Below are 24,430 nucleotides of genomic sequence, written 5' to 3'. Positions count from 1 at the left end.
CGTAGGGACAAGCTACTTTCCGAAGACCCCGAAAAGGAGTCATTTCGTCACACAACGCTATAATTCGCACACTGCACTATATTATAAATTGGCCGAATGTACCTTCGTGCCTCAGACATCAGAACGAGAAGTGGAACCGTGGTGAGCGGCCTTTTTATTCATTCATCTTCTCACCGTCAAAGATGGCTGACAGAGCCATTACCCACAATTTTAACCAGAGATTCAAGGCGCTTGAGGACGCGGTTGGGTCGCTACTTTCTCATCATCCCAATGAAAGGAAAGCGAAGAGGAAGGCAACACGGCGTGAGTTTGTTTTTATAGATCCCGGTGTTCGTACCTTTCTGACGTGCTACGACTCAAACGAGAACGTTGTTGAGGAAGGGAGGGGTACAGTGTGAGGGTGTCGAAGCCGCTGCACCGCCGGCGGAAGTTACAAAGTCGGTTGGCGGCTCTTCGGAACCACAAGAAACGCCAAAACCTTCAAAAGGCATATTTCCGACTGGGTGAGAGAATCAATCACCTAGTCGAGGACATGCTAGAGAAGACGGCGACATTTCTGTGTGCCCATTACCACAGTAATTTCTTCCCGAAGCTCAACTTCCACACTTGCCTAAAGCACAACAGGAAGTCAAGGCGTGCATGGCCACCCTTGGCCACTGTGCTTTTTTTGATCGGACTGCCATGAAGGCAAAGCAGTTTGCGCAGACGCAAGTGCTAGAAGTCAAAGAGGAGTGGACGTCCAAGACGTGCTCCTGTTGAGCATGGGTGAATCACACCTTGGGGCGATCCAGGGTGTTTGAGTGCCAGAGATGCACCTCTGTCTTTGACCGCAACGTCAATGCTTGCAAAAACACCATGCTCAAGTACTTCACTGAGTGTATGATGGCGAGTGGCAGTGTCTCTTGGATGCCGCCACGTTTAGCCCCGCTGTACAGTAGCAGCAATGCTTCTGTACAGTGCAAGTCCCACTTGGATCTTAAGCTCTCCCGAATGCTCTGCTTAATTTTCGCAATATAATGGGTTTTGCGAGTCTGGTGAGGTTTTGCTAGGTGAGAGTCAGAGATCAATGGCACGTGCGTGATGTCAACGTGGCTTCTTACCTTAAGTTCGCCATTGTTCGGCAAGTTTGTAGCACCGCTGTGCATGCACATCGCATCTTGTTGACGGCCTTCTGCTACTGACAATTGCGAGTGACGACTGTTGCGCCTAGTATTGCCTCCTTCTTTTGCGATTAGTGTGTGATTTCTGTGTGACCCTTTTTAGTAGAATTGTTTCTGTGCTCAATCAGTGAGGACCGGTAATCTTGCGTCTATCTCGGCACCCGGGTTTCAGCGAGTACTCTTACGCCGCATGCTATAAAGTATGAGCGCCACTACAGCGATATTATCTCCGTTATCATTTTCGCGTGCGTTTTTCTCGGGATTGTTTGACCTATTGGGGATTGCAACTGATGTCTTCTAGCATTCAAACCACAGCGTGATTACAACCATGCGGACGATGCTGAGGTACTCCAGATCTTTTTTGACGAGCAGTTTGAGGCGCTGCTGTGGAATTGCTGTGGAATTGCCTTTGTCAGACGCAGAGACTACTGATGCTAACTCTCCGTCTAGTATAAGCGCCTACGCGACTTAGGTAGGGTTCTCATTACCACTCTTATGCTCGGACCGACTGATGGATTACTGCAGCTTCAAATGAGTATCTAGCTCGTTCACGATGCTACGATGCGGCCCACGAGGCACATAAGCGTGGTGACGGTGCTGAGGCGAAGCGCATCTCCGAGCAAGGCAAACAGCATGGCGAGAACATGGACAGATACAATGCTCAGGCTGCTGCCGTAAGTCTTGCCATTAACAAGCGTACGAATTGTTGATTGATTACAGCTATTATAGTTTGTGTTTCGCGCGAACAACGCAGACTCAGATGCAGATGAAATCGATCTCCATGGTCTTTATGTCAAAGGTATTCCCGTCATCCCACTTATACCAACTGCTACTGATGTCTCTTAGAGGCTGAGGAGTATCTCGAGCAACGTATTGCTGCCTCCAAAGCTCGCAATGAGGCTCATCTGGAAGTTATCGTAGGCAAAGGAAATCACTCCACCGGCGGAGTCGCGAAAATTAAAGTACAATACTCCCGTCAGTTGCGACGAATGCCAGTCATATACTAATTGATGCCGTATAGCCCGCAGTGGAACGTCTCTGTCAAGAGCACGGCTTTCAATATGCTGCAGACGACGACAATTCGGGCGTTATCATCATTAACTTCCAGCGACCTGGCGGATACACCCCAATGGGCCAGATGCCATTTCAACCCAAACACAATTTCGCGCAAAGTAATTATCACTACCCGAGTCCAGAGAGGCCGAATGCCACGTACAGGCCCCAGGTTCAGTACAACAATATATACGGCCGCCAGGACCAGCCGCAGTATGGGAACAGCTATGCGAATACAGCGAGCGGTGCGTATCACCAAGAGGGTGTTTATTCAGGTCATCCGCAGCAGCAGTTTCAGATTGAGCAGCAGCAGCAGCCGCCTGACGGTGATCAGGTGCAAATGGTGGCAAAATGTCTCAAGCAGTGCTGTACGATTATGTGAAGTTATATTATCTGCAAGTTCGAAGTTTGTTGTAGTATGGGTGTCTCGGTAACTGTTTTGATAGTGCCAGTAGTGTTGTCCGAATCTTATTGGCATCATTAGGAATTACGGCGTCCAATGGTCTTCGTTCGAATCTCGCGCGAAATTTCAACCATGTCTGAATAATGTTGTCTTATTGCGAGCTGAAATTGTAGCTACGTGTCTTATTGTATGCATATCCTAGAGCTACATTTCTCATTTCTTATATGCCTTAAGTGATACCGAATAGGTTGACGCTGATCATCGAAGGCAAGTCGATCATCTCGAATCATTTCATGTCAAGTCTAACACACATATGTTTAACTAGGGTTACTTACTCACATATCTGCCAAACGATATTTGAAGCGGTAAGTTCGCTCGACGGGTTATTGCCGCGACCTAAGTTATGGGACACGCTCGGAAGTGGTTTGTCCCGTTGATTTGACATTGCTGCAGCCGAGCAGATGATCTGCTATAGGGCTCGTCAACATAGTAATCAACAAATATTACCACTTAAACTGGAGAACGGACACGCGCAGGATGGATTCATGACTTTTGATAGAAGGTCTAATCTCCCTGTTGTGCCTGGATTGTGTTAGCGATTCAGCAACAAGTCCTATTCCTCGCCGTAAGAGTATATGTACAGTTGGTATGATGTATTTCTGTGGTGGATTGTCACAGAGCAATCTACGCGAGAGTCACGTATAAGTCTCCGAGACATATTTAGCCGATGCCACGGAAGTCAGGGTTCCAGCAAAACTGCGCCCCACATGTAGATTATTTCATCTAATAATCGAACTCTTCTAGTCCAGTCCCGAATATATTAAATTTTGGGTTCCTAATCCCAATGCAGTATTATACAGTATTTCACCGATATCATACAAAACGACATCTTTCGCTCGTATCTGGCGCGACAGTGTCACTCCGTCCCAAAATTCCGATTTAGGAACTCCGCAAACGCACTTTTGATTCTCCCACCATCAATCTGTCTCACCTTATTCAGCGCGACAAAATTCCGTCTTAACCGCTGCAACTGCGCGATCGCAACATTCTCAACCGGCAGCACTACCGCGCCCTCAGTGCACACTACAACCGTCTGGCCCGGACCACCTTCCTGCTGTAGCTCGACAATCCGTTTTACGACTTCTTGCGTTTGTTTGTCGAGCTCGTATATGTAGTCCGTTGAAACTGCTGGTTTGAGGATCGTTGCGAAGTTGGGTGGTTTGACTTTTGAGTGGATGATAGAGTCGAAGAGAGGTGGGAAGATGCCTTCGTTGGGTGTAATTGCTGGATCCGAGTAAGGAAGCGTGTAGAGTGGGGAGTCCCATCTGTTCATGCCGTTCGGTTCTTCATACCGGAAGACCAATGCGTCGAATCTCGACATCACATTAGTACCATATTCACCCACTTTCACAAAATTGACAGCGTTGACAGTAGCGAAGACCAAGTATAGACAATGTTAAAAACAATAATACATACAAATCTTTGTCCCACGGGTTCTTGTCGACAGATGCATTCCAGGCTTGGCAAACCTCAACGGGAGTACCAACGTGAACGACAGCATATGTGGTCTTCTCTGCCTTTGCCTCGCAAAATATCTGGTACCGAAATCCTTTTATGTAGTTTAATCCGTCCACGATAACAATAGCTTCTCGCGATAAGTATCGCTTAATCGAGGACATAATATTTGCACGCGCCATTTTCTCCTGCTTCGCATCTTTGATGTTTTAGTATCCTCACGACGATTCAGGAGACGGAGTGACCCGGAATACAGGGACAAATTGATCTTACCTCTGTAGACGCTCTTGTCAATATCGAGAGTGTCGTCCGACACGAGATGGAGTTTGCGGTCCGGCGCCATTTCTGTGAAAGCGGCGATGATTTCATGGGCACGGGTGGTCTTGCCGGAACAAGGGTAGCCCGTTATTAAAATTATCGGCATTCCTCTATGTCCAGAGCCAGAATCCCTAATAACTGTAGCGTTATCGTTGGCTTTGCCGCCGTACGAAATATTTCTCAATAAACCGATATGTTCAGGCAGTGAAATTGCATTTTTTCAAGCTGGGAGTTTAAGCAGATGGTGGGACCCTATCCACTTGCTAGATTTGATGACGCCAGGGTCACGTCTATCCTTACGTGTAACTACAGAAATTGCACATCTCGTTTGTAGATTAAAGTCCTTCGCTCTGATACATCCTGCCTTCGTTGAAGTAATATCGCCACCAAATCCGGCGCGGTCACCATTTGCCGACGACAGAGCGACTACTGACAGCGTGGCCTCCGTGTCGTTGCTTCTCTAATCTTTCTTGGATGGTTTCTCGTTCTAGTTAGCGTTCAATTTTTGGGATCTCCTTTTATTTCTAAGTGCTGTACATTGATACGCTATATATGATTCTGGGTCAAAGTACATTTCTGATTTGTTAAACTCTAACGTGATCGGCAAAGCTAACCGATCGGTTAGCCCAAGCAAGCGGATCACCTCTTCATTTTTTTACGCGACACGTACTTCAGTTGTTTATAACGGAGCAACCATGGCCGAACACGATCAAAGTAAGGAGGGAAGAATTCTCTTAGCAATTCAAGCATATAAAAACGGCAAAATTTCAAGTATTAAAGTCGCGGCGCGGTCGGACGACGTCCCCTACTCTACCCTTCACGATCGTCTGAGAGGTCGCATATCACGGCGCGATTCTATCACACCGACGCGAAAACTCACTCAAAGATAAGAAGAAGTGCTTCTAGAATGGATCCTTTGAATGGACAAGCGAGGACTTCCTCCTAGGGTGGCGGACGCTCGAAGAATGGCCGACCTCCTTCTTACTAAGCGCTCGTAAGCTTTCAACAAAGTCGGTGAGAAATGGGTGCGAAATTTCATCAGAAGACATCCTGAGTTGAAGTCTAAGTACTCCCGAAGATATGACCATCAACGGGCAAAAACAGAGGATCCCGAGATTATTACGAAATGGTTCGATCTCGTACGCAATACTATTCAGATGTATGGGATTGTGGACGACGATATCTACAACTTTGACGAAACGTGCTTCCAAATGGGTATCGAACTGCAAAGATTGTCACCTCTGCCGAAAGAGAAGGGAGGGCGTTTCTGAAGCAGCCAGGGAATCGTGAGTGGGTCACTGTTGTTGAAGCGGTCAATTCCTCTGGATGGATATTTACCACCTATGGTTATCTTTCAAGGCAAGGTGTTCCAAACACCTTGGTTTAGCGATATTCCACACGATTGGTCAGTTGGTGTGAGCAATAACGGTTGGACCACGAACCAGCTTGGTCTACAATGGCTTCGGGAAGTCTTCGACAAGTGCACACGGGCTCGTACAAAGGGAAAATATCGGTTACTAATTTTGGACGGGCACGGAAGCCATATTTCATCAGAATTTGATCAGCATTGTACAGAGAATTTCATTATTCCCCTATATATGTCAGCTCATTCGTCAACATCTACTACAACCGCTCGATGTGGGCTGTTTTCGCCTCTAAAGCGAGCGTATGGTTGCCAAGTTGAACAGAGTACGAGGGCTGGTACAAATCACATCGACAAGTTGGATTTCTACGCCTATATCAAATCGCCCGACGAGAAGCATTATCTGCTTCAAATATTCAGAGTGGATTTAGAGCTACAGGGCTAGTTCCGTATGATCCAAGTAGGGTATTGGTAACTTTCACTTTCGTTTCACACACCTAGTCCGGAGAGCAGTCAGCCACAAGGATCTCAAGAGACATGGGTACCTGACACGCCGAAGACTATAATTCAACTACAACGTCAATCAGAGAAAATTAAAAAATATTTAAGCAGAGTAAGCCCTCCAAGTCAAACGCATGTCGCAATTGATCAGATAAAGAAGTGCGCGGAACTAGCACTATATCAGGCCGCGATTTTAACTGATCAACTTACACAAATGCAGGGCACTGTAGAACGCCAAAAGAAAAAGCGCCAAACTACTAGATCATTTATTGCTTTTAATAATATTTTGACTGGAGAAGAAGGCACATCATGAAAAGTGGTCCAACGGGACGACAACGGGAAGACGGCCGTAGAAGAAACACGTACTATCAGACGGTGTAGCCGTTGCAACCAAAGCGGACATACCTCACGTACATGCAAACGGGATGCAGAATAAATTTTCATTTATTATAATGTTATATATCGTCGCTGTGGGTTGCTATGTAGAGAAATAAAGCTGATGGTGGGTTTTTGCGATCGGCTCGCTTCCCGATCACGTTAAGTCGATGGAGCGTTATCGTGTACCTGAAGCACGACCACCAACGGCATTGGACACTTCGGGGGTTGATATCATGCTCCGATTGTTCTCAATAACTTCAACCCACTTCTTCAGCTCGACAACGAACTCTCTAATCGTCCTCGAAAAGGGTGACAAAGCAACTTCCTCCTCACACCCGCTCAAGGTACTCATATCTCGCATATCCTTTGGAGTGAACAATAATCGTATCCTCGTGACATGCCGGCGCGTAGTACCAGACACTTCCCCGCGATACTCTTGCACCAGGACGTCGGAGAGATACACCACATCTCCAATAGTCGGCATCCACTTCCGCCCGCACGAATCCGTCGTATGACTAATCGCTTCCAAGTCCCACACAGAGATAGGCAAAGGCTTAACAGCTTCTCGCGTGTCTACAACCAGCGACCGATACGGAATGGACGAATCCACAATGGTGAGCCAGTTGAATCGACCGGATTTCGTGTGGATCGGCTGCGATATGGACATAATGACTGCTAGGAAGCAGAAATACTGTGGGCCAAACGTTTTGAGGTGGTCAGTGCTGGGGATGCTTGAGATGTACGAGATTCTGCGGGTGAGAAGAAGGCGGAGAGACACTGGCGTGGATATTTCATGAGACGTTTCATCTATTTCGTATTAGCTACAGAGAAATTGATATCTTGATGAACGCACCCACTCTTAGTTAGCAAAGCGGATTCACCGGCCTTCTTGCTAGGAAGATCCGCTCCCAAATCATCGAGATTTCGGCTGGCGTGTTCGATTATAGATTCATCATCCTCTTCTGCTCTGGCAGGTACTGCTGAATTGTTGCGAACCTCAGGTAGGACCGGAAGGTCGGCAGCTAGAGGTGCGCCGACAAGAACTATGATTTTCTTTCGATTAGGTGCGGAAGCGGATGCTAGTCCAGAATTGCTCATGAATCATTTGAATATAACTCAATATTGGAACAGTTCAATTATATTACCGAGTAAACTTATAAGATGAGTCGTGAAGCATAAACGTTTATTCTAATATGGCGCAGACGCAACAACATCGATGTTTGGCTTAACCTTGTTGACGTACGCGTCAGAGCTGTTGTTACGCGCTACGTCCCGCCCATTCACTTTCGTTCGCCATCGGGGATTGCAGTATTATCTTCGTGCATGTCATAACTCTCTCGCACTTACGTGTCCCCGTCCAACGGATATCAACAGTGACCTCGTTCATTCCAATAACGAGAGGTCATCAGCCGGAGGATGGCACGACCGCTCACGTCAGGACTAAAATCAATTTCAACAGCGGTGCTACCGGACCGTTATCGCTCGATTTTCAAATTCCCGGCATTTAATGACATGCAATCGCTATGCTTCTCAACGCTATATCAGGATGACGTTAACACGGTTATATCTTCACCCACTGGTTCAGGAAAGACAGTTCTTTTCGAGCTAGCCATGCTGAGAACGCTGGTCGCCAATAATATAGGAAACTTCAAAATAATATATATTGCGCCAACAAAGTCGTTGTGCTACGAGAGATTTCAAGATTGGTCTGCGAGACTTGCTGTGCTCGGTGTGAAATGCGGATTCTTGACCGGCGATACGTCTGCGGAGGAGATTGCGACCGTAAAGCAGGCTGATGTGATTATCACGACGCCGGAGAAGTGGGATTCGACGACTCGGCGATGGACAGACTATGATCGGTTGATGACGATAGTCAAGCTTGTGCTGGTATGCTGTTTTAGCATGTGGTGTGATTTTGTCCGTCGAATTCTCAACCGATATATAGATTGATGAAGTTCATATTCTGAAAGATCTTCGCGGCGCGACTTTGGAAGTAGTGGTGTCAAGAATGAAATACATCGCTCCTCATGCACGGTTTATTGCCTTATCTGCTACAATACCCAACGCTGAAGACATCGCCGAATGGCTTGGTCAACAGTGGAACTCTCGTTCAAGTAAGTTTGTTCTGAATATCGCGCAAGTCTAATGGAAGTACTCACGGAACCTAGTACCAGCCCAGTTATTTGCATTTGGAGAGGAATTTAGGCCCGTTCAACTTGATATTCATGTTTATGGATATCCGGCTCGAACAACGAATACGTTTCAGCTAGATAAGCTTTACGACAGCAAGTATGTGGAGTCCCTTCCTGCTTCCGCTAGTTGGTATTTAACGGTGAAAGGCTTCCGGAAATTCTAGATGCGCACTTTGCACAAAAGCCTATCATAATTTTCTGTCCTACCCGCAAAAGCACAGTCTCAACGGCGAAACTCCTTGCCAAGACATGGATGAAGTCACGCGAAGCCATCTTGTCCTGTCGAATGGATCCCGGCAGACACTTTCAAGACAACGAGCTTGATGAACTTTCGAGAGCGGGTGTGGCATATCATCATGCAGGGTTGTCAATGCAAGATAGAGTTATGGTTGAGAGAATGTTTCTTGGGCGAAAGATTCTGATTATTTGCTGCACGTCGACATTATCAGTTGGAGCACGTACATTGTTCCTATGCTAAGTTGGCGATGATGCTAAGGCTTATTAGGTTAATCTTCCTGCTCAGCTAGTTATTATTAGAGGAACGTCGGCATGGATAGAAGGACAGGTGCAGGAATACACAGAGTTTGATATGCATCAAATGATGGGTCGTGCCGGAAGACCTCAATTCGATACATCGGGGGTTGGTAAGATTTATAGATATTTATATGCTGGTGACACGTCGTTATTCTAATTCAATTTTCTGACTTTAATCAGCCGTCATCATGACTACACGGGATAAGCAGTCAAAGTATGAGCAGATTCTCTGTGGCCAGGAAGTAGTCGAAAGTTGCCTTCATAATCATCTAGTAGAGCATCTGGTAGGGATTCTAACAATTGCGCAAGAATATTATTGATTTGTTTTAGAACGCTGAAGTTTGTCTCAGAACGATAAATGACATCGAATCAGCAAAGGGATGGCTGCGCTCCACGTTCCTATATGTCCGTATGAAGAAGAATCCTGCCCACTACAACATTGGCGCCACGGGTTCTTCAAAGACTATCGAAGAAAGTTTAGACCACTTATGTACAGAAAATATAGCGCGCTTGCAAACCTCCAAAATTGTCGAGACCTCGGACGGGAATGTATTAGTGCCTACGACTTATGGCAAGTCAATGGCATTGTTCTATATTCAGTTTCAAACGATGTTGAACTTTATGAATGCTGGAGTAGGAATGAGTATATCTGATATCGTGAGTATAGTAGATACGTAGATGGAGTCATGTATGTTGACGAATCTTAGTTAAACATGCTGGTGCAATCCAATGAGTTTAAGAATATCAGATTCAAACAAGGTGAAAAGAAGTTCTATAAAGAGATCAATGCTTCTGTTGGGATACGGTATCCGCTGAAGACAGCAGACATCAAGGATTCTGGGGAGAAAGTGAGCTTAATCATTCAGGTATCATATCCACATTAGTTAGCCCTTTATTAGAATGCGACTATTAATCTGGAGCAGTTTACTCTTGGGCGTCCGGAATTTCCTGCGTATGACGGCTCTGGCAAACATATCACTCAGTTTCATTCTGATAAAGCCATCGTATGGCAACATGTGCAACGTCTTATTCGCTGCATTGTCGACTGCAAGATTCAGGCACTTGACGCGTTGTCTGTTCGTAACGCTCTAGAACTTGCACGGTCACTGCAAGCGGAAATATGGGACAACAGTTCAAACATTCTTCTCCAGCTCGAAGGTGTCGGTCCGGCGACTTTGCGCAAGTTTCTCAACAGAGATGTCCGCACATTTGCAGATCTGGCAGGCATGGACAGTCTCAGTATTGAAAGCGCGCTGTCTTTGAATAGGGGTCGCGGTATGAAATATTTACAAGATGTGGAGAAAATGCCCAGATTTGAGGTTAGCTTGAAGAAACTTAGAGAGACGCCAGACACGTCGTCGGTTAAGATTACGATCCAAGTAGCGGTGAAGTTAATGAACAAGACTGTGGTAAAGATGTATAATCGCAAACTACTCACAGTCGGATTTTTGGTTGAATTATCCAACGGGGAGTTGGTTGATTTTCGACGGGCAATGTAAATCTCTTCGACTATTCGTATTCTCGGATTACTAACTCCCTCACCTTATAGCATGTATCAATTGAAAAGTGGGAATAATTATGTGGTTGGTGTGCAGATCCGCACCCCGCCAACGACAACACTGAAATGCCGGTGCACGGTTTCGTGCGAGGAATTGGTCGGGACACAAACTGTTCAAGAGCTGGCGCTGTCGTTGCAACCTGAGAGTATCCGAATGCTTCAGTCTTTGACTCATCGGACGATCACTGAGATTCAGGAACCAAGTGATTGCTCGCTGACGAACGATCCAGGAAAGTCGTTCCATGTCAGGGACATGGCGACCAAAGTTGCGCCTCAGATGGCTGTTCCGTTTCACGAGCCACTGAGTTTCTCGAGTGATAGCCTGTTAGATGACGAAGACTTCGAACGACTTGACGAGAAGTTGCGAATGTTTGTGACCTATCAAGTGAAAGTTGAAGTTATGAGTTATTGACAATCATAGAATGACAAGTTCATATCCTACTGCTTTGGAACCCGGCAATGATATTACACTGGATAGTGATGACGAAAGAGAACTTAACGAACCGATTATTGCGAAACAAGACGCGGTAGTAGCCCAATCGACGAAGCTACAGAGCACTGCGAGCAAAAGACAGGCGAATGAAGCACTCCTGAACAAGAGCGAGAACGCTACCGTGAAATTCCAGAAATTTTCCCCGCTGGTCAACGGGCCAAGTCTTTCCACATACTCTAATTTACGGACTAATGATTCGAATGCTGGCGTACCGACTCCACAGCCTTTATTAACAAATCAAGATTCTTTAGCTGCCGGCAAAGGTTACAAGTAGTAATGTCTGATTCATTATTAATACTAACATTCTACCTCAGTCGAGTCTTTCCGAAACGAGCACTCTACGATTCAAAGCAAAGACACTACCGGTGGCCAGTCAGCTTTTATATATCCTCTTCACTCAATATACTAACGCTTATAAAGATTTAGATGAATCTGAGAACGACACCATAGACGCTGAACATATGACCAGCTATGAATCGTCACATACATCTTTAAACATTGATGACCTTTTTCAATTGATTGCAGACATGAAGCATCGGAGGCAGAAGAATAGTGACATCACAGAAACAGGATTCGAGCAACAATATTCCCTTGTTCGGGATCTTTCGTTTTCCGACACCGATAGAGGAGCAATAATTAAGTCCAAGTCAAGACAAAGTACGACTGAATTCGGCGATCTGTTCAAAGGCGAAAAAGCGGGTCATACGGGGGACTCTCTTCCTGATATTGGGGAATATGTAGATTATGTGGAAGACGTAGCAGATGAGACCATTGCTTCCACAGTCATTGAGCCCGGAGCTGGATTCGCCACTATTGTGGACTTCCTGCATGGCTATGTTGATGTTGTCGACTAGTCTCTGCATGTTTGCTTGGAAGGCATAGAGCCGCAGTAGCTATGGTCACGATCAGACGAAGATTTAGATGTAGTTTAGCTATTTGAAAGAAATAACTGACAAACAGACAAGCGACCGCGACATTAAGAGGCAACTACTAAGCATCGAACGCATACACACGCGCTGTGCCACCTTCCCAATACTACTGCCGTGATATTCGCCTACGGAATAAGCTAAGGGACAGTCCAAAGGAAAATTAAGAAAACTATAGAAAACTAAAACCATCAACAGAAACAAACCTATAGAAAACTAAAACCATCAACAAAAAATCACCCCACGGGGGTCTCGAACCCCCAACCTTGAGATAACAATAAATCTTAAGAGTCTCACGCTCTGCCAATTGAGCTAGCAGGGTCGCTATACGAATTCACGTGCCAGGGATGCCAAGGGGTGAGGTTCAAGTCGCGTAAATTTCAGCACGGAGTAACTTACAACACTAACGACCTTTCATTCGCTAATTGCCAAAGTAAATAGAGAGAAGAGCGTCGCGACATCTCCAAATAAATTTCAGAGGCTAAGCATGACCTCTCCAGAGATTCCAGCTAATGACGTCTACCGTGATCAAAACATACCTGAAACGAAAGAATCGGTAGAAAGTCTTGTGATTCGGGCAGAGAGGTTAATATAGCATAACGACGAGGTAGGTGTTAGATCCAACTCACCGATCTCGATCCTAATCAATCTTACAACCAATCCTTTATAACCGGAGAAATAATCCTGTGCTCATGAGTCAATGGGTGCGATATAGGAGTTGACGTGGAAACAGATAAAGGAAAGAGAGGCGTTGAGGATGTTGCTATCTGTACGAGGTTGAGTTAGGGATGCTTCTACTTTCAGCACGGTTTGCATGGGCTGGATAACTTCCAAGTTGGTCCAACGCGTCACCGAACGCGAATGCCACAACAACACCAAAGGTGTGACTTCAAATGTATCATAAGCCTTGGGTTTAACTCCAGTGGTATTCTATTAGATTGAGACGTATTTAATCCATACTGACATCGATCGCTGCGATGCAATCCCAAATTCTAGGCTCAAGTCAACAGATCGTACATCCGGTTGATGCGCTTGATTGCAAAACGCTAGTTTGCGCAGTATCAAAGTGTATCAACAAAGTGCATAGTCAAAGTTACACGGGATAACACTTGCAACGCATAATAACGGGCATCCCGCAACTTTACAATGTAATTTCTGTTGTCACCCTTTTTGGGACCGGTTGGGGCCACCGTTCTGAAAATTACATCGTCCTGTGTAGGCCTACGCACCAGCGATATCGTCGGAAAGTCACGGTTAGCGGCGGCTAATTGGTAGCTTACCTGGGTTACCGCTCCCCAACTACACATCCCACTCACTGATTTCCGAAGAGCTCGCATTACCCATGCTATATCTCGTACACTTGTTGGTACGACCGAAGAGTAATATTTCGGAAGTTATTCAATTGTCTACTACGATCAATTGTCTGCTACGACTTTACTAGATTACTGGGACATCATTTTTTTGTGCGCGGCGCCTACACGGGTCCGTCTAGTAGGATAGGTTTCTCCATCAAAAACTGAGACGAATCATCCGTCAGGAAAACTGTGTTGCTTGTCAATTGGTAATTGTCATTGACATAAATATGCTGCATTATTATCTTGGCTAGGCTCAGTGCTTTACATCGCCTTAAAAAGTTTCTGGCTTCTTCCTAATCTCCAATTTCCTTACCTTGCGACTAAATGGCAATTGCATTCGCTACTGCCCCACGCGTAAATACTATAAGCCATGTTGAATGACGAGAAATTTGCCGTGTTTGTTGCCTTTGGGTCGTCTGGGTTAGGGTTGGCGGCAAGGGAGCCAGGCTAGGCACCCGAGCGAGGGCGGGCCTCCCACACAACAGCCATTGGGTCTCGCTCTTCCGCGTTTTTGTCGTCGCTCTTCTTTTCTATCCAGTTTCCCCGTTTCGGTCATCGTGCATCCTGCTTACTTCCCTACAGCAATGTCCGCCACAATAGTCGCCCGTCTGGCGTCGGCAACTGCTGTTCGCCGTGCTGCTAATGTGTATGTTGCTTCAATTGTCATTTCCCGGAGTGAAATGGTCGTGCTAGGATCGGACAGTTCTGACGTCGGTTTCCAGCTGCGTGCGCTCTACCTCCCCTTTCCATCAGAGGCTGGTCCTCCCCAATCTAATTAGGCTCTACGCCTCAAAATGTGAGTGACTACTTGCTAATTTCCGATGCGGTTTATTCCATTGTGGAAGGTGCAATTGTCGTGGAAGTTGTAGTGGACGTTGTAGCGCCGCAAGGTCGATCGCTCGTGTCTTGCATGTCAATTTGGCATAAAAATCAATTCAATTGTCGCAGGCTCTGACTAGTCTTCAAGCATACCCCCCGCACACTATCATCGACATGCCTGCGCTGTCGCCAACTATGACTCAGGGAAATGTTGGCAAGTGGGCCAAAGCAGTCGGCGATTCTCTTTCTCCAGGCGAGATCCTTGTCGAGATAGAGACCGACAAAGCACAGATGGACTTCGAGTTCCAAGACGACGGTTACCTGGCCAAGGTTTTGCTCGAGGAAGGTGCTAAGGAGGTTCCTGTTGGCAAGGTATGTTCGCTCATTAGCTCATTTTCTTGTACCGAAGCTGGGACATTAGTTGTCACTATTGCAAGATTACTGTCTGCGTATATTCGCACACCTTTTGGCTGACCAATGCCACATTACTCTCGACCCTTGACATAAATTGCTGTCCCAGTACATCGAAGTCACGAATTGCGTTCCAGGTGGATTGCTAACTTGAGTGCTAGCCCATCGGAGTTTACGTTCCCAATGAAGAGGATGTTAGTGCTTTCGCCGACTACACTCTTGACGAGGCTATCGCTGCGTCGGGTGGCAAGCCTGCTTCTACTACTGAACCCACCGCCGCTCCGGCAGCTACAGAGCCAGCTTCTGCACCAGCCGCAACACCCTCCGCAGAGCCAGCTGATGAGCCAGAGGCTCCTCCTGCTGATCGTATCCTCGCGTCGCCAATCGCCAAAAAGATTGCTCTCGAGCAAGGCATTCCGCTGAAGAACATCAAGGGATCCGGCCCTGGCGGTCGTATCATCAAGGCCGATGTCGATGCGTACAAGCCCCCTGCAACCAAGGCTGCTCCTACCCCCGCTCCTTCGACCACAGCTGCGGCGACGTTCGAAGACATCCCGATCTCGTCAATGCGCAAGACCATCGCGTCGAGACTCACATCCTCGGTGCAGACCGCCCCACACTACTATGTGTCGTCGACTGTTACTGTCACCAAGCTTCTCAAGCTGCGGGAGGCCCTTAATTCGACTGCGGACGGACGATACCGATTGTCGGTCAACGACTTCCTGGTTAAAGCAATGGCGCTGGCGTCTCTGCAGGTCCCTATCGCGAACTCGTCTTGGCTCGAGACTGAGGGTGTTATCCGACAGTACTCCGTTGTCGATGTCTCGGTTGCTGTTTCTACTCCTACCGGTCTGATTACACCGATTGTCAAGAACGCCCATGCTAAGGGCTTAGCCGGAATCTCGAAGGAAGTCAAAGATCTTGGCAAGCGGGCTCGTGACGGTAAGCTCAAACCAGATGAGTACATTGGCGGCACTATCACCATCTCCAACATGGGTATGAACAGCGCTGTGACTTCGTTCACTTCGATTATCAACGCGCCCCATAGCACTATCTTGGCTGTTGGAACTACTGAGCGCAAGGCCGTCGAGGACGTCGATGGTGGTATCAAGTTTGAGGATGTCATTACCGTCACCGGATCATTCGATCACCGTGTTGTTGACGGAGCTGTTGGTGGTGAGTGGATCAAGGCGTTCAAGCGGATTGTCGAGAACCCGCTTGAACTCTTGTTGTAGATGCTAGAATTTATGTCTGGCGAGTTGTGACGTCGTTCGGCTCTTCTTTTCTTGATTATACGCACTCTTTGTGTTTCACGCATCAATGTCTAAATACCTTGGAGGTATGGGTAAATGTATGAGAGGTTGAGCCACGAACTGTTCGTTGACGGACTGATATTAAATATTTTGTAAAAGTTATTTTCTGATGTTCGTTTACGGGCTAGAAATAAGACGATTGATATAGATAGCGTTAATATTTTAATCTCAATTTTCCTGCATGGATCGAGCGGCTACATATGTCTTCTTGTTCCATGCAATGGTGCAACACAAGCCAACATGAATCTAGTGTAGGAATAACAGCAATACAGTGTCTACATATAAAATGCGGAAAATATGCAGCCATGATCAAACTAATAAGAACAAATCCAAACGGACACTAAATTGTGAGTACTACATATTCGTACACGGCGCCAATTAAATTAGCGCTCAGGCAAAAACAAATATTAACTAAAGAATTCAACCAAATTAACACCAGTAGCCGTACAAAGCAGACTCATGCAGGATTACGAAACTTTGTCTATCCTTCGGGTTTGTCCCTTTTACCCTCCAATACGCACCATACATAGTAACAAAATAGACAAATTTACAAGACACCGCCAGGAGTTCCGGTAACAATCGCGCCTTGCTCATGCTTCATGCCCTGTATTGGCCGGAGCATAAAAACTGGTTGCTTGCCTGCGTCCTGCAGCTCCTTCAAGACTCGCAACGGCTTTTCGTCTAAGCCTAAGAGCCTCTCTTGATCGCCGAAACAAACTAGTAATGCGTATTGCCGCCAGTCGTCATTAATCTTATGTCCCTTCAAGACAGCAGGCAGAACCTTGTAGCACGGATCGTCTTGCTTCAGTTTAAACGGCTTAAACGCTTCTGAAAGTGTGAGAGACGATGGGAAAGCTGAGGAGATGGGAACTGTAGAAGAGACATGGTGTTGCGATGGCTGCGACAGAATCGATGGGCTAGTTACCATATTACGTTGATGAAGGTCCTTTGGCGATGATATGTTGGCGAGCGGCGAAGTAAGTGGCGCGGCGACAGATGTTGGTGTTGACGACGGAGCAGTTGACGATAAACTTGCTCCATTGTTGTTCGCGGACGATGATGACGGTATTAGAGTCTGCTCTAGCCATTCAGGTGTGTGCGTAGGGGATGAATTGGTTTTTGATGTGTTAATCTTCTTTGTGGATAATTTCCGCGAAAGACCTTGATGTGACGACGACGATTGTGACTGCTGTGAAAAGTTATTCACCGACGGCCCGCCTAATATAGGTTGTGACGAAGGGATAAACATAGAGTGTCGTGAAGAAAGAATTGATGGTGGAGGATCAGAGGTTACAGCATAAGATGACTGAAGAAGACTAGATCGATTTGTCGGAGGATAGTCAGGCATTGGAAGAGGCTGTTATAGTATTAGAGAAGCGACCATAAAAACGATGTCCCTGCCCTGCATACCTTCGATTCCTTAACCATCTTAAATATAGGTAAGAGATCTTCGCGCAGTCGGTGATAATTTTCCATCAGCCGCCTGATTTCTTGTTCAGCATGCATCAATTTTCGATCCCTTATCTCTAAGCTTTTCATCAACCGCTGGACATCAACCGTCTCATGATCTGCTACTTCTTGCTCGCTCAGCGCTGAAAGTCCATGTTAGCAAATATTCAGGATGAAATAATACAAGGCTAGTACATATTGGCACAAATTGTCCTGCTTCGATAGGAATATCTTGCGCTATTTTAATATTGTACACAGCTTTCAAGATTTGCAGTCGGTGGCCAACCGAAGAAACGCCCAAGTCCTTCAAGAAATCGTGGTCCAAATGGATCAGAACTTCTCCTGTAATATCGTTCTCGGCAAACGACTCATGATACTGCCACAGGCCTATTCGCTCCAGCCAGTTACCAACTTCCTCCACATCCCAGTCTACGATATATGGCAGGGACAGCAGCGCTGGAGATTGGGCACCAGACGATCGATCCGACGACATTGCGCGATAGAAACGAGACCGAAAGCACCGCGATTTCAGTCGCGGTGCGGATTACACGAAAACCTTTGAGCGCAGCGAGCCGGAAGATCCGCTGTCTGGCATATATTCCAGGACGCGAATGAGTAGATATCGTTGTAATGGACGGATATGGCGCGCTTGGAAGCAAGGAATCCTTGAAATATCGAAAATAGCGGTCGCGATAATATTTGCATGAGTTGTCTTCAAGGGAGATGTCACACACCAACTCCGAACAAACTCAAACCCTGGCAGATCAAGGGCCGTGGCCGGAATGCCAAAGAAAATCCGTGACAGAATCGAAGACAAGCAATAACTAAGGATTGTGAAGAACTGCCGAATATAAAACGTAGTGCAATCAAACTTACGAACAACCTAGGTCGTGTGGGAGGTTGAAACGGCGACCGCGAGAAAGCCGGGTTTAAACTTTGGCAAATAATTCTTAGGGATAGCCTGACCATTCCTCGCTGGAGCAACACCAATACTCGGCAGCTGAATAACAGTAATCAAAGTTTATCCCAAAGAGGAATGGTCTCTTGCTCCCCATTAATCCCACCGAACATACAGGGTCATTAAGCGGCACGTTGGGAGTTAGTCTTACCTTGCTGTCATCTAGTCTTTTACGCGTAGTGGGCCGCGCAAACAACCGATGCGCAGATTAATAAATGATTAATTGGCGGCGTCAGCTGCACGCTGGTCCACGAAGCAGTTCGAATCGATGCTAAACCGCGTCTGGCGCTGCTGAGATTCCCAATTAGGGTTTAAAGATTTTTGCGCTCAAAGTATTGAGAGTGCAGATGTAATAATTGCCACGTTCAAATCGGGCCAAAACCAACTTATTTATTAATAACGAAGTCTCATACTTCATTACGCTACGACATATATGTCACACAGCACAAGAACTCCATGACATGCAATCTCATAGACCAAGCGTGACCAAACATGGGATCTTCTACGCATTATGCTTCCTCGGCAAGTCTTCACGCATTATACGCTGATACTCTTCCATACACTGATACCCTCACCCCCGGTACTCATGAGCATACCAGGAATTTGGCGGTGCCAGTGCACTTCCTTCACATCCTTCTGCCAGTGGACGAACAACAACTGCGGTGGGATATCATCAAGTTCTCCGGTTGCGTCATCTCGTTTCTGAGCGGCAATTTCTTCGTCGTCAGCCTCGACAGAGAGATCCCACAACATGACAGTATTGTCTGCGGACGAGACTGCGACGATGGACTCTTCAGTTGGGTGGAACTCAATCGATGTAATGGGAGACTTATTGAAGCTGAATGAAGCGGCTGATAGAGGCGGTTCATCATTGGCGTTGGCCTTAAACGTCCGCAGGTCCCAAATACTCCACGAACCATCGTCATGACCACTAGCTAGCAAGTATGACACGTTCTTACTCCATGACATGACGTTAACATCACTAGTGGCGGCCCTGACCGACAACGCTGGCTTGTGCTTCTTGCTTCGAGTATCCCAAACCCTTATAAATCCATCGCTACCTCCGCTAGCGAAGACAGATTTTTCCGATTGACTCCACTGTAGCTCCTCCACGCTCGCTCCGTTTTCGTGACCAACATACGGGACCTTGTCCGTCGTCCATGAGTTAGAGCCTCGTGTTGTCAAATGAATCCTACCCGTAACGTCGCCGGTAAGCAGCTGTCCTGTAGTTACATGAGGAGACCAGTCCAATGCATAGCCTTCGACTCCACCATGTGCTCGAATTGTGTGCACCGGTCTGTTCATCGCCTTCGTAATCGTAGTTCCGGGTGTGTCAAAAGCCGTGAAGTGTGGTGTGATATCCCAGATATAAACATCACCCGACTCAGACATTGATGCAGTGAGATACTCATTTGTCTTAGCCGCGTGTGGAGACACCCGAATTCGATTTGTAGTATCTGTCGTTGGCAGGGACCGTGACTCCAAGATGGGCTCGGAATCGTTATCGTCATTATCAGAGTCCGGTTCAGAGTCGTCGTCCCTTTGCAAGGTCTTACTGAGATCGCTGAGCTTAACGACCGTAATTTCGTTCTCTCTCTTTCGCTTGGCTTGCGTGCCAGTAATGAAGTACGTTGACTTCGGGTATCCCCGTCGCTCGTTACCGAGATTGTCGGGAAGAATGTCGAATGAAAGACAGGGCCAGTTGAGATTTATCTGATGAAGCATGTCATATACTGTTGGATCAGGTTCCAATACCTCGTCAGCGCCTAATGGAGCTGATCGATGCGGGAGATACAGTCGTGGCGTCTCTGTTCGTAATGTCATAAGCACGCTGGCAATCAAGTCAAAATGCGCACGCACATACCTTTAGGCTTGCTCTTCTCTTCTGGGCCATCTCCCTCGATAGCCGCTTCTTCGTTGTCTTCATCGTCGTCGTTTAACTCAATAATTTCGTCCTCTTGCTCATCAATCTCTCCCTCGCTCTCAAAGTCATCTCCGTACGGATCTTCAAATTCTCCGATGCCCTCGACTTCGTTATCCTCATTTTGCACAGTCGTCGCACGTTGTCCGCTCTTGAGAGCGCTCTCAGGGAAGGTAACTGTCTCCTCTTCGTCTGCTTGTCGTTTCGGCATCGTTATTCGTCTTCCAATTCGCGATCTCTGAGTCTGTCACCCGCCGTTTACTGTCGCTAAAAATTCCGACGGACAGCTCGCGCTTGTACAACCGAACTCACTATCGGAGTGAATATTTATCGTCTATACTATCCGCTTGGAGACGTAGTCGAATGAAACTCAAGTGAACAGTCGCTTGTCACGATTACGCTGATTAACAAATTTTTGGGATCGTTCTATGTTGTAACAATCCTAGAGCTTGCTCAACTCCCAAGCGCAACCGGCGCCCGGAAAAAAAAAATTAAGGGCCGGGTAAACCTGAAGAGCACGTTTTAGAACGCTCATTCTACAGGACATCGTTGTACTTGAGTGAAGCCCTAACATCGCGAATCCGTAGCATTCGCATATTCTGCATTGTCAGGTTAACGTCATCAGCTAATCTGGCCCAGTCAAATCGTCAACAGTCTTTCTAAGAGGTGACTAGTTTTAATATGTTTTCTGTTTACTGTTGCGTCCAACTTCAGTATCTTCGATTGTTGCAGTGAGAAGCTAACAAGCTGTATCATTCAGATCAAGCAATTGCCTTTGTCCTACACACATTATATTGAAACCGACTAAACACCTAAATCGAAGATGGCAGAAGTTGGTGCCGATCAGCTCGACGACACGATAGTTTCGGAACCTCTGGATCTGGTGCGACTGTCATTGAACGAGCGAGTGTTCGTAAAGCTTAAAGGAGACCGAGAGATACGAGGCAGGTTACATGTATGGTTGAGCGCTTAATATTTTATTTGCTGGCGATGACTGATACGGACTCGATATCAGGCATATGACTCGCATTGCAATTTGGTTTTGTCTGATGTAGAAGAAACCGTCTTCGTCATGGACGATGAAGATGAAGATTTGAAGGTATGAGAATTGCAGCTCTGAATTACTTACAATTTGCCGCTACGGAGGAGTGATGTTCCCGTATTTCAGGTCAATGGAAGTTCTAACTTTCTTTGTCAGACGATCAAGAAACAAAGCGAAATGCTTTTTGTCCGAGGCGATGCGGTAGTTCTTATAAGTCCGCCATCGCAGTCATAGAGACTGAAGACTAACTGAGATAAAAAGACTCAGAGTGACAGTATCGCACAGACTACAACGTGGGAGACAGAGACGCTGTAAAGAAGGATGGATCAGCGTTCGTACGACTAATTATAATAGCCAAAATTTTAGATCGGCTTGGGACTACGATGTGTGACGTAGTCAACATCGAGTTTAATAGGTTATCGTATGATGTATGAGCTGTAAAAATTTGTATATTATTGTGGGTTAAAGATTGTCCCACGACTGTTATAATAATGCTGCACAATTATATTATAGACTTCCGGGACATAATTCAGTGGAACATGAGTGACTCTTCGACGTTTAGATGAGTCTTCAAAGTCATGTTAACCTGGGTCCTATTGTCGGCATCTCCTCGCCTTTGTACTTAGTATGAGGTTCGCTCCCAATTATAATGCCACGCTCCCGCGAATCTAGTATAATTCCTGCTACTCCTTGTTTTACGCCACAGACTGTCATTAATCGCGGCATGCTGTCTTTTCGGGTATCTTATCTTCCTTACAACTACAGCATTTTTTTATATTTACCTTTGCATTCAGCTGTGTCATTATAAATAAGAGCAGTAGTCCATGACGTCATTGAACGAGTTCGCCGCATACGTTCACTCCAAGTCATCATCAGCAGCAAGCGGCAAGAGAGCCAGTGCCACTTCTAGCGGCAAGCGACCTAAATCGTCTTCCACAAAGCCAACATTGGCGAATAATACGCCACCACATTCAATTCAGTCGGAGCTTGATGTTCTCGCGACGTTGACTCTAACCGACGCGCAGTCGCCGCCTGAATCACGGGTCGCGTTCAAGGAATGCCTACTTAACCTCGCAGAGCACAAAACTGAACTAGTATCCTTGATACGGCAGGTGGTAGAAGATGGACGAGGAGAAAGCATTTTGTCTTTAACGCATGATCCTTTGGATCCAAATGTAAGAATCGGGTTAACGCCGCAAGAGTACGATCTTGCATTGGAAAACATCAAGTCTGTGTGCAGCCTTGCTGAATTGGATTGCGCCGTAACTGAGCTTTATTCGACTGAACAGCAAGGCGACAAAAGCGAGAAAAAGCATGGCTTTGAAGTTACGAAAATAGGTGGAGTGTTAATACGTGAGCGAGCGGTGTCGGTGTCACAGCTTCTTGAGATTAGAGTGGCAGTAGTCGGAAATGTTGATGCTGGTAAATCCACATTATTGGGGGTGCTGACAAAAGGTGGTCTTGATGATGGGCGAGGTAAAGCGCGCGTGAATTTGTTCAGGCATAAGCATGAGATTGAGACAGGTCGTACGTCCAGCGTGGGCATGGAGATAATGGGATTTGATGAGAAGGGACGCACGGTAGGTGCAAATGACGGTACTCGCAAGGCATCCTGGAAGGAGATAGTAGCTGGTAGCAGGAAGGTGCTTACCTTCATTGATCTCGCAGGGCATGAGAAATATCTCAAAACCACGGTTTTTGGACTAATGGGAGGATCTCCTGGTAAATTCACCTGTATGGCTCTCCGAACATGGCTAATTAGCATGTAGATTTTGTAATGTTGATGGTTGGTGCCAATGCAGGAATGATCGGTATGGCTAAAGAGCATCTCGGGGTTGCCTTGGCATTGAATGTACCGGTTTTTATCTGTGTGACTAAGATTGACATGGTATGCAACACAGTAAGCTTCGTATATTGGCATTTATACTGACACTGTTAGTGCCCTCCGAATGTACTGCAATCGACCATCAACCAGGTCAGCAAGATTCTTCGATCACCTGGCTGCCGTAAAATGCCAGTTTTTATTAGCTCGAATCGTGATGTCGCAGAGGCTTCTACGAATTTTGTCTCGCAACGGATATGCCCAATATTTCAAATTTCCAGTGTGACAGGAGAAGGTCTGGAGTTTGTGAGAATGTTTCTGAACCTTCTGCCATTCCATGGCCAGTTTGACGAGACTGCACCGTTCGAATTCGAAGTGAACGATACATTTTCCGTCCCTTTTGTAGGTACAGTGGTTTCTGGAGTGGTGTTGAGCGGCACAGTGCACACGGGCGACAGTGTCTATATTGGACCGGACTCGCTTGGTCAGTTCACGAGCACTGCCATTAGGTCCATTGAGAGGAAACGCCAGGGCGTTGATACGGCACATGCAGGTCAATCAGTGAGTTTTGCCATGAAGAAAATTAGACGACGTGATGTGCGAAAAGGTATGGTAGTGCTTGCACAAGGTGACGAGCCTCCGCGGTCTGTGCGGGAATTTGTGGCGGAAGTTTTGATTTTGCAACACGCCACCACCATCAAGACTCGATATCAGGCGATGCTGCACGTGGGTGCGGTTGCGCAGACATGTACGATTGTGGAGCTGGATAGACCGTACATCAGGACAGGTGACCGCGCGACTGTGAAATTTCGGTTCATGTTAAGACCCGAGTATATCAGGCCAGGACAGAAGGTTTTATTTAGGGAAGGGCGCACTCGTGGATTGGGAGTGGTAAAGGAGGTCTTGTACGGAAATTAAGGTAGGAAGGAAGTATTTTGCTTTGGAT

At 46.6% G+C, this 24,430-nt stretch overlaps 10 protein-coding genes and 1 non-coding gene across 11 annotated transcripts; 6 read left to right on the top strand and 5 right to left on the bottom strand.

The window, feature by feature from the left end:
- Nucleotides 1–1,362: 1,362 nt before the first annotated feature.
- POJ06DRAFT_238069 (uncharacterized protein) lies at nt 1,363–2,595 on the top strand (the record flags this gene model as incomplete). Its single annotated transcript, XM_056185981.1, has 7 exons — nt 1,363–1,405; nt 1,462–1,505; nt 1,611–1,632; nt 1,686–1,834; nt 1,890–1,959; nt 2,007–2,122; nt 2,182–2,595. 7 exons carry the CDS (start codon nt 1,363–1,365, stop codon nt 2,593–2,595), a joined length of 858 nt encoding a protein of 285 aa, XP_056044015.1.
- Nucleotides 2,596–3,393: 798 nt separating this feature from the next.
- On the bottom strand, nt 3,394–4,645 carry POJ06DRAFT_253086 (chromatin associated protein KTI12). The gene is made up of 3 exons (XM_056187589.1): nt 4,405–4,645; nt 4,093–4,330; nt 3,394–3,989 (listed from the first exon to the last, which is right to left on the bottom strand). Exons 1-3 carry the CDS (start codon nt 4,553–4,555, stop codon nt 3,533–3,535), a joined length of 846 nt encoding a protein of 281 aa, XP_056044014.1. The 5' UTR covers nt 4,556–4,645; the 3' UTR covers nt 3,394–3,532.
- A 2,221-nt stretch (nt 4,646–6,866) lies between these two features.
- On the bottom strand, nt 6,867–7,789 carry POJ06DRAFT_268148 (uncharacterized protein; the record flags this gene model as incomplete). The annotated part of the gene is made up of 2 exons (XM_056189296.1): nt 6,867–7,498; nt 7,549–7,789. 2 exons carry the CDS (start codon nt 7,787–7,789, stop codon nt 6,867–6,869), a joined length of 873 nt encoding a protein of 290 aa, XP_056044013.1.
- A 318-nt stretch (nt 7,790–8,107) lies between these two features.
- On the top strand, nt 8,108–10,928 carry POJ06DRAFT_290460 (Sec63 Brl domain-containing protein; the record flags this gene model as incomplete). The annotated part of the gene is made up of 9 exons (XM_056190343.1): nt 8,108–8,578; nt 8,637–8,805; nt 8,860–8,980; nt 9,031–9,331; nt 9,389–9,527; nt 9,598–9,701; nt 9,748–10,074; nt 10,125–10,283; nt 10,341–10,928. The coding sequence occupies 9 exons, from the start codon at nt 8,108–8,110 to the stop codon at nt 10,914–10,916; spliced, it is 2,367 nt and encodes a 788-aa protein (XP_056044012.1). The 3' UTR covers nt 10,917–10,928.
- A 1-nt stretch (nt 10,929) lies between these two features.
- Nucleotides 10,930–11,836, top strand: POJ06DRAFT_106892 (uncharacterized protein). Its single transcript, XM_056183997.1, has 2 exons — nt 10,930–11,344; nt 11,397–11,836. Exons 1-2 carry the CDS (start codon nt 10,968–10,970, stop codon nt 11,740–11,742), a joined length of 723 nt encoding a protein of 240 aa, XP_056044011.1. The 5' UTR covers nt 10,930–10,967; the 3' UTR covers nt 11,743–11,836.
- A 795-nt stretch (nt 11,837–12,631) lies between these two features.
- Nucleotides 12,632–12,716, bottom strand: POJ06DRAFT_t43. The gene has a single exon. It is a non-coding gene; the product is annotated as a tRNA-Lys (tRNA).
- A 1,221-nt stretch (nt 12,717–13,937) lies between these two features.
- POJ06DRAFT_106910 (2-oxoacid dehydrogenases acyltransferase-domain-containing protein) lies at nt 13,938–16,527 on the top strand. Its single transcript, XM_056183998.1, has 4 exons — nt 13,938–14,395; nt 14,472–14,545; nt 14,717–14,940; nt 15,141–16,527. The coding sequence occupies exons 1-4, from the start codon at nt 14,334–14,336 to the stop codon at nt 16,212–16,214; spliced, it is 1,434 nt and encodes a 477-aa protein (XP_056044010.1). The 5' UTR covers nt 13,938–14,333; the 3' UTR covers nt 16,215–16,527.
- On the bottom strand, nt 16,527–18,350 carry POJ06DRAFT_107005 (uncharacterized protein). Its single transcript, XM_056183999.1, has 3 exons — nt 17,937–18,350; nt 17,703–17,884; nt 16,527–17,649 (listed from the first exon to the last, which is right to left on the bottom strand). Exons 1-3 carry the CDS (start codon nt 18,232–18,234, stop codon nt 16,840–16,842), a joined length of 1,290 nt encoding a protein of 429 aa, XP_056044009.1. The 5' UTR covers nt 18,235–18,350; the 3' UTR covers nt 16,527–16,839.
- Nucleotides 18,351–19,058: 708 nt separating this feature from the next.
- Nucleotides 19,059–21,062, bottom strand: POJ06DRAFT_275627 (WD40-repeat-containing domain protein). The gene is made up of 2 exons (XM_056189655.1): nt 20,564–21,062; nt 19,059–20,507 (listed from the first exon to the last, which is right to left on the bottom strand). The coding sequence occupies exons 1-2, from the start codon at nt 20,829–20,831 to the stop codon at nt 19,237–19,239; spliced, it is 1,539 nt and encodes a 512-aa protein (XP_056044008.1). The 5' UTR covers nt 20,832–21,062; the 3' UTR covers nt 19,059–19,236.
- A 58-nt stretch (nt 21,063–21,120) lies between these two features.
- POJ06DRAFT_253059 (uncharacterized protein) lies at nt 21,121–22,327 on the top strand. The gene is made up of 4 exons (XM_056187588.1): nt 21,121–21,286; nt 21,381–21,575; nt 21,636–21,719; nt 21,819–22,327. The coding sequence occupies exons 2-4, from the start codon at nt 21,444–21,446 to the stop codon at nt 21,894–21,896; spliced, it is 294 nt and encodes a 97-aa protein (XP_056044007.1). The 5' UTR covers nt 21,121–21,286; nt 21,381–21,443; the 3' UTR covers nt 21,897–22,327.
- A 159-nt stretch (nt 22,328–22,486) lies between these two features.
- On the top strand, nt 22,487–24,402 carry POJ06DRAFT_238061 (P-loop containing nucleoside triphosphate hydrolase protein; the record flags this gene model as incomplete). The annotated part of the gene is made up of 3 exons (XM_056185980.1): nt 22,487–23,396; nt 23,432–23,550; nt 23,602–24,402. 3 exons carry the CDS (start codon nt 22,487–22,489, stop codon nt 24,400–24,402), a joined length of 1,830 nt encoding a protein of 609 aa, XP_056044006.1.
- Between the last annotated feature and the right edge of the window lie 28 nt (nt 24,403–24,430).

This window comes from Lipomyces tetrasporus, assembly GCF_029532465.1.
Source record: "Lipomyces tetrasporus strain NRRL Y-64009 chromosome Unknown POJ06scaffold_5, whole genome shotgun sequence".
NCBI classification, from domain to species: Eukaryota; Fungi; Ascomycota; class Lipomycetes; order Lipomycetales; family Lipomycetaceae; genus Lipomyces; species Lipomyces tetrasporus.
Note: the sequence above shows the minus strand (reverse complement) of the source record. Positions and strands in the feature narration are given on the sequence as shown.